This window comes from Brugia malayi (assembly GCF_000002995.4).
Source record: "Brugia malayi strain FR3 genome assembly, contig: Bm_v4_Chr4_scaffold_001, whole genome shotgun sequence".
In the NCBI taxonomy this organism is placed as follows: domain Eukaryota; kingdom Metazoa; phylum Nematoda; class Chromadorea; order Rhabditida; family Onchocercidae; genus Brugia; species Brugia malayi.
In genome coordinates, this window is record NW_025062478.1 from 5,828,784 (window position 1) to 5,837,468 (window position 8,685).

At 31.4% G+C, this 8,685-nt stretch overlaps 1 protein-coding gene across 1 annotated transcript; it reads right to left on the bottom strand.

The window, feature by feature from the left end:
• Positions 1-1,056: 1,056 nt before the first annotated feature.
• On the bottom strand, positions 1,057-6,184 carry Bm11139 (F-box domain containing protein; the record flags this gene model as incomplete). The annotated part of the gene is made up of 11 exons (XM_043081785.1): positions 1,057-1,291; positions 1,527-1,627; positions 1,711-1,833; positions 2,213-2,353; positions 2,518-2,629; positions 2,793-2,944; positions 3,193-3,363; positions 3,623-3,757; positions 4,864-5,035; positions 5,237-5,374; positions 6,099-6,184. The coding sequence occupies 11 exons, from the start codon at positions 6,182-6,184 to the stop codon at positions 1,057-1,059; spliced, it is 1,566 nt and encodes a 521-aa protein (XP_042937719.1).
• Between the last annotated feature and the right edge of the window lie 2,501 nt (positions 6,185-8,685).

The following is an 8,685-nucleotide window of genomic DNA, read 5'->3' on the forward strand; positions in this document are numbered from 1 at the left end:
AGCTTAGATTAATGAGCACTAGCGGGATACGGGGAAGAATTATCAACAGTAGCAGGAAAAGGGATCGCGGAAGATTGCATGCTTTCTATAAAAGAGTAAAATTCAATGCAAACTGCAAAAAGCTGACCCATTAGGAATTAAATTCAAGAATAAATCTAAACTTGGTAGAATAAATACTATTCGAAAGCAATAATAATAATAAAAACTTAGCACACTTCTGCGATCAGCTTTCTGCGAAAAACAAAAAATAAACAAAAATACAATATGTACATATATGCAAAACAAATGTTAAAATATGCAATAAATACACACACACACACACATACGAATATATACAGCACGTGTTTATAAATAATGTATTGTTAGGAAATTTTTGACATCAAAATTTGGTATCTGATAAAAAAAATTATCTTTCAAGCAGTATGGATAATTTGGAAGAAAACAAAAGTAAGGGAACGATAACTGAAAAAATATGGAAAGGAAGAGAGTGTAGGAAGTTTCTAAGCTCACATGACATGTTGCAGTTAGGCGGTCCCAGAGAAAAAAATCTGAATTAAATTAAATCACCAATTACATAACTAGTAGAAAAGTAAAAAGTGGACTTGTAAATACTTTTTATTCACAGACAAGATCGTCAAAAGCAGCTACTTCTAATTTAACGTTTATTGACTGATTCTAGACGACAAAGTTATTTGACAGAGGAAATCATCAAAACTTTGTGTCAACTAAGTTCATGTCGACGCCACTTAATCAATTTATGAACATGTTACCAAATCTTATCTATAAATCCTGAAGGAGCTTTTATCCAGTCGTTTTTCTAAATGATGCTGTCAAAAAATAAGCTGCAAAAAAAAAAAGAAAAAAACTAAATCTTATTCGCACAGTTCATGCACTGATTTCAGAAGTGCAGCAAAGATTGAACAAAACAAAAGGTGAGCATTTTGTCAGAAACACTTTGAAATAAATAATACTATTATAAATGGAATACTATTCGTAATTGTTTACATATAAGAAAAGGAATATGAAATGAGACGGCAATAACGAAAATCTCGTTTCTTAAGCACTGCTTCTAATCAAAGCGAAGATTCGTTGTAACACTGTTAATTCATCTACAGCAGTCGCTGGTTTCTTGAATAGTGACCAAGTACGATCAGCTATATCACTTTCTTCCGGTTTTTCTAGAGATATTGGTGCAGACGAGTAGAATGAAACAACGGTGCTTTCGGGTTCCACTGTTTTCACCGTAAAATGGTTGCTGTCTTTAGGATTGTAATAGGTGAATATAAGATATCTAGAAAAAAATTATTCATAATAGATGGTGATGTATTTTATAAACGATAAATAGGTAGATTAATGGTTTTCATTTCAAAAAGATTTCAAAAATAATTACAATAAGAAATTCTTCCAGTTTCTTTTAATAAGACACTAACATACTATAACTTCTAGGAATACAGAAAGCATTCATCTAAGCAGCATCAAATGACACTATTTAATTATGATCTTTCTATTGATTAAATTAGACATACCCGCTCTCAGATTTATAATTAATCCAAACATTGTATTTACGATGTCGGAAAATAAGTTGCTTGGTATTCCAGGTGGTACCGTTTGACTTATGTCGTAGAACCTAAAGCAAATGAAATATTATTAAGTTATACTGCAAAATATCATCCGTTTATATGTCACTAAATAAAAAACCTAAAAACCAACCTCACCACCGCAATTACTACATCCTGGACATTTTGTTGCATGAACGAATTCCGATGATGAAACACATGCTTCATCAATGAGAATGCTATGGAATGGTACGATTTCTCGATGGTTTCGCCATTTCTAAAAAAAACTGGCAGTTCAACTTCACATTTTAAATATGCTTTCATTCAAGACGCTTTATCCAAAACTTTTGAGAAAAAGAGATTGATGCTAATTTTTCAAATGATTACGATGCCTAATTAATTCCACGTTGTCTAGAGAAGAAATCTATTCAAGAAGCAACTTTAAGATGTTGCAGTTACTAGTAACTAATTGTAGTTAAATAGTATATAAGTTTATATGAATGACTTTCCATTTTTTAACAGCAAGTTAAACAAATAATTACGAATAGCAGAAAAAGAACTACCCCTCGCAGGGTTGAGATCGTTAGTTAAAATATTTGGAATTTTTTAATTGACTTAAGGACATCTTGGAATAATCTAAATGAAAAATAACCTACACGGATGAAATTGCAAAGAGTGGAAGCATTAATGTCAGTTTTACCAGTGATGCGCAAACGGAATCTTCGACGTATTGGACTGTTTACTTGCAGAAATGCATCGAAAATGCCTTCATTAACAATAATGCATGCATTATAAGTCTGAAATTTTAGCTTGTGCCCTAATTACATCATAATAAAGATAAACTTCCATTTTCCAGAAAATATTTCAAGAATAAAAACAAAAATTAAGACAATAAAGAGTGGATTATGTTAAAGCCTTTACCGGTTGAATAATATTCAATTGATTATGTTAAAGCCTTTACCGGTTGAATAATATTCAATTCATCAATTCCATCTACACAGAAGACCCTATGTAACTCGATCATTTGGTCGCCTCGAACTGAATGAAGAGTCAAACGACGTAAGTTTGGCAACCTAGAAAAAAAGACTATTATTGGTAATGGTGAAACATGATGTGTCGAAAAACGAAGGCTTGATTTGAGAAATACATTGTAACACGTAGGAAATGCCCATCCGTTATTGATAAGTAATTCCTCTTAAATTACCACCGTTATCCAAATCTAACTTCCAAACTTACTTCTTTAAAAACCAAAACAAAAGCAATGTCGGTCTTTTCTGATACCATGACAGATCATGGAAAATCAGATGAAGTGGATGAATTTGGTGCAATTGCTCAGCAAGTCTCTCAAAACGTCCGTCAGAAAGTCTCGTTAATTCAGCGCTCATACTCTAAAACTTAATCAAATTGCCCGTATAAATTAAACAATCATTTCAAATCAAAATAAATTACAGTTCAGCTGACGATGATACATGGATTAAGATGATTAGAAGTATATATATATATATATATATATGAAAATACCGAATCCAAATTTGATGACATTGGGAGCATGATCAAGGTTTTAAAAAAATTTAAAAATTCTGTAATTTAGAAAAAGAACCCAAAATTAAACAAAGTAAGTTTTGACAAATGTTACTTCGCTTAATATAGCAGTGGATGCAACGCTAGGTATAATCTGAGATTTCTTCTGACTTGACGGAAGTAAATTATATGGCACACTGGCAGCGTATGAAAACGATCCAGATGAACTTCCACCACTTCGGTAAGCATGTGGTGATTGCGATGATGCACGAGATGTGGGCGAAGACTTAAAATTCATTACATCTTTAATAAAACGAAAACCACAAATTACATCTTTCATGGGATTAATATATATATATATAGTACTATTGCTGCCAACGAAACATAAAATAAAGTTATCTTTGCACTTAAAAACTTTTTTACTTATATTCATGCCAGTGTAGATATTTAAATAGAGATATTTTCATCCGATTGTAGAGAATATTTGAAGCAATACAATAACAGTATAAAATGCTTGCTTAGAGACAAAATGATAAAAAACATACAGCACTGAAAGAAATTTTATTTTCTGAATTAATATTTGCTGCTTGATTGCATAACGCCGGAAGAGCTATTGCATTATCAAAAATTAGACATCCCTGGTCACGTTCCAGAAAAGCGCCAAAATTTTGCACCCACACCTGAGAAAAAAATCTGATAATGAAATAAACAGATAAAGAAACCAACTATAGAATAGTCGAACAACTGAAGCATAGAAATCAGTAACGAAGATAGCGGTGAATCTGCGAAAAAATATATAAATAAACAAGAACACCGTGACTACTTGTAACACTTTTGTAAATCATATGATTGCCATCACATAAATGATGGGAATAGCATGATGATATATGCAGAATTACAAGGATTCCGAGGAAAACTAGGAAAGAAAATAATGGATGAAAATCTAATTTCCTGGACACCTGGCATATGCATGAAGAAAGCAGAAAACCTTACAAGGTAATTTGATTTCAAGGAATTTTGGGTTTTCCTATCATAAAACTAAAAAAAAAATATTTTTTATGGCATCTTTTACTGCATCAACACAGTGTCAACCAAATCATAGATGCAGATAAAAGATCAACTAAGCATAAAGAAAAATAAAAAAAAAAATATGGCTTAATCAAGCAGTTAACTATCAAAGCATATTATCCTATATCAGCACTCCTAACAGCTTTCCTTGACCACGAATATTAATATCGGAAACTTATTCTGTCATTAATATTTGAAATTTATTCTCATCATCCTGTCAAAAAATCTTGTTCAAATCCCCGAATTTATTATATTATAGGATCTCTTTAGTCTATTTTATTTACTTTCGAGCCTATATCAAAAATACAAAATGTATCAGGAATGCTACTCATTAATTCTTGTAAAACTCCAAGAACTTACAATTCTCGAGACATTTAAAAAACACGTTGCACTCATTACTTAACGACCTTCAAAAGTATATAGCAAAGATATTTATGGTTGCCATCCAACGAACGAACTGAATGCCAAACATTCTTCTTCACTCTTTTGCATATTACCAACGACTCTCTTACGGCAGATTGGTTACAATTACTGTGTAATGCAAACAGCTCATAAATACATATTCACAGATCAGTCCTATCTCTCTGCTTATCTCATTCTAAATTGATGTTAACGTGAAGGTGAAATTCCAACATTAGTTATTATTTAAATATCAAGATCCTCAAATCCACTGAAATTCCCCTTAAGTATATTTTTTTGCAATATTTTGAAAATTCACCTCAATGATATCGAAATTACGTGTCCATTCCGTCATGTCGAAACGATAGGTCCAGTTATTGAACGCAGTATGTGCGTAGCAATCCGCATGAAAAACGGATTTACGTGCTGTTATTAGCTCAGTGACAGAGTTGGAACATGACGGAAGACTGCTGAACTTTTCTAGGATGGCTCTGAAGAAGGGGAAGAATTGATGGGTATACGATATGCATATCAAAATGTCCATTACAATACACACTCACAGAAGACTACAAATAGATACAAGAATGATGCAATGGTTTTCCCAGACGCAGTCCGGCCAATACGACCTTGGCTTCAATGGCGGACGTCGAAGAAGCCAACAAAATCCATAAGAAACAAAAACATAGACGTACCGTCGTCGATCGCATATATACAAACGGGCTTGTCCTTCGCCAAGAATTGCTTCACGACTTTCTTTATCCATTTTGTCAATTACAGTACGCCAGCGGCGACAAACTAAACGAGCTCGAAAACAAGCCAGTGGTTCGCATCTAAAATTAAATCCTCTTTTAAAATGTTATATTAAGTTTAAATTAAAAAGACAAAAATGTTGTGACACTTCTTATCACTTGCTCTAGTTTATGATTATAGAGATTTAGTTTCATTATATAAACAATCTATCAATTACTGTTTCTTGTCTATTGCTATAAAAATATTATGACAGAAATTATTCTATTTGAAATTAGCTATAAAAATTTCCATCCTCATTAATTCCATGCCCATTGCTAAGCAAAAGAGTGGCAAATATAAATGAACTCAAAAACAAAAACAAACAAAAAACAATCAATTTTTTCGAGATAAAATTTTAATAAAACATATCCTAGTTGTTATAAACATTCGTCTTTTTCGCCTTCATTAATCAACATTTCAATTGTCTTCTTTCCTTTAGACATTATATGATATCATCTATATTAGGAATATGAGGCTTTCTAGAAAGCACTTTCTAATGATGACGTCAATAGCGTAAAAAAAAAGAAAAAGCAGGAAAGAACTGACATATTGTGGAACTAATGGATATCTCAAAGGTTAACTTCTTGAATTTATAATAATCATGAACTGCAGTTAAACGAGAGAATTTAAGAAGCGATATGAATATACTTAGCTTTTTGTGAATTAAATGGTTGTAATTCACCCTAATTTAATTTTTCTAATTTTATCTACTTCAATTCTTATATATATATATATATAGGCTAGATCAAAATAAAAACCACATACCGTCTAAAAATCATGAGCAATACTTCCACTGGAATGTCATCAATTGAACGAATATGTCTCGATCTTTTCATCGACTGTGGCAACATCGTTATATGGTTTTGATAGTGATGCAACAATATAATAACTATAACTGAAATGATATAACCGAAATTATGAATACTAATGCTCTCTAATACTTGTATTTCAACGTCGAGAAATGATGAACAACGAATAAGGTGATGAATTAATTGGAAAACTACAAAGGAAAAAAAAAAAAAAAACGAATCAAATATACCACAGAGTATTTATAATTTTGAATGTTCAGTCTTAAGTCGAATTAAATTTGCTTAAAATTTAGGTGATCTAGATTGAAAGAAGCATTAAGCACTTGTGTAATTTATTGAAATTTTTGCACTATTCTTAGGAAGTGGAAAAAAAATGTGTTCAGGAAGGTACGCTTTTTAAAACACTATGAATAAAATGCAATGAATATGACATTCCTCTTTCCCTTTTCCTTCTCAAACAGATCAGAAATAATCATTTGCCGTTAGACATGAAAAGGACTAGAATTTCTTCAATAACTGAGCCCAACCCTTTAATGTCTTTTAATTTCCGGTCTCTTGGAAAACATTTTAATCCAAATAAATGAAAATTTGAATTTGAAATCGTACCGAACGACTCGATCATAAATAGATAATTTTTTGATATGGATAAGATGTTAAGAAGGAATACTTATTTCATATCTTCCATCCATCTAAACCTTCAGATTTGTCACATCAAGAAGTCATATGTAACTCAGAAATGTGTAACAATGATATGTCAAGTTAGACATCAATTAGGAGCAAAAGTTAACAAGTACTAATTGATACGGCAAATTGCTACCCATTGTTACTGTTTTACCAATATAACGCAAATCAAATGAAAAGTGAAAAAATAGAAATGTATCAATTTGCAATTTTGAAGATATATTGCAGAAATAAGTGCAAAATTACAGAAAAAATAATAATTAAACAAATAACTATAACATAAAATCAGTGCACAAATGAATAATAAAGTTGAGTGATGTTATCTAATGAAAATTTTATGTTTAATTAATTATAAAATTTAATTTGTTAAATACTAGTTGGCGAAATCCCCAATCCACTCTAACCATTAAATTTCCAATAAATTTATTTAAAAATGAAAAAAAATCACTGATACAGTTTGTATCAAATGAGCACTTTATAAAATACAATTGAGATATACTGGACAAACTCTGAAAACTTTACGACAACGTGTAGAAAAATACGAGACATCATGTGTAAAAGCATAATGGTTTGAGAGTATGTGATAGCAGTGACGTAACTTTAGTTTTTAATTTATAAAACATAACAATATTTGGTGTTTGACTGAATCCGGAAATATTTAAAAATTTGAACAATATTAAACTTGAACAAAAAGAATGCATAAAGACTTTAATAACTGAATAATTGAAATTGAAAATGATTGGTAGATATCGAAAATTAATATACACGAAATTATCTACTAAAGTCAGAAGAATATGGAACTGTTCAAAGAATGAAAAAAAGAAATCTTCGAATTAAAAAATTAGGCCACAAATCATAAAAGCAGAATTAAACATCGCCAGGTGGGAAAGTTCTTTAACCAAAATGAAAACATATTTTACTAAATGTTATTTGAATTAACATCAACAAACTAAATGCTAATTCGAACTACTTGCAATACGCCAGCATTAATATTTTGCTATTAATGCTGTGCCGGAACCAAAGCACTAATTTCTCTTAATTATTCAAGTGAAAGCGCATATATTAATGTTTCATAAATATGAAATAACATACATTTCTTATTTGCTCCTCCATTTCATTTATTTTACCGCCTCATTAACAGTCCCCATCAGCTAATCACATCCAAACAACAGCAACAAGAAGTAATGACAAAGCGGGGCGACAAAACGATGGGCGGGGAAATGATATGAAGAAGAAATTAAAAATCAAAGTAATGAAGAAAACGAAACTAATGCGAACTCATTGTACAATACGCTTTCCCACCTCTACTGGAATCCTATGCCTATGCCTACGCCAACGCCAACGCCCATACCAAATGCGCAGCACAGCCACATGGACTGACGCTGCTAGCCTTTTCACTTAGGTCATCCTTCATTGATTAGACTGATTGGTGAGATGAAAAATGGGTAAGAAATAAATTAGGATAGACCATAAAAGAAGAAAGGTTAGGTATTAAGAGTGAGGCGGCATTTTCACCAGACACGTCTGCTAACAAAACAATCCTTCAGCGCCTTCAGTTCCCCCCAGAACTATTTCGTACATTGTAGGGCAAGAGGAACTCATTTTGTACGGGAAATTTTGGATCAGAATTCATCAATCAAATTGGTATTAAGCTCACCAAGAATTCAGCACTAAATTTTAATTCAAATTTAGCACTAAATTTTTAATGAACCAAAAATTTAACACTAAATTTTAATTTTAAAAAAAAATTTTCTTTGAAAGGAGTAATGGTGACAAAATAAAAGTTGAAATAATACAAGGGATGTTAACAGGTCAAGAACTCAATTATCGGTTGCCTAAATTATCATCGGAAAGATAAGAAT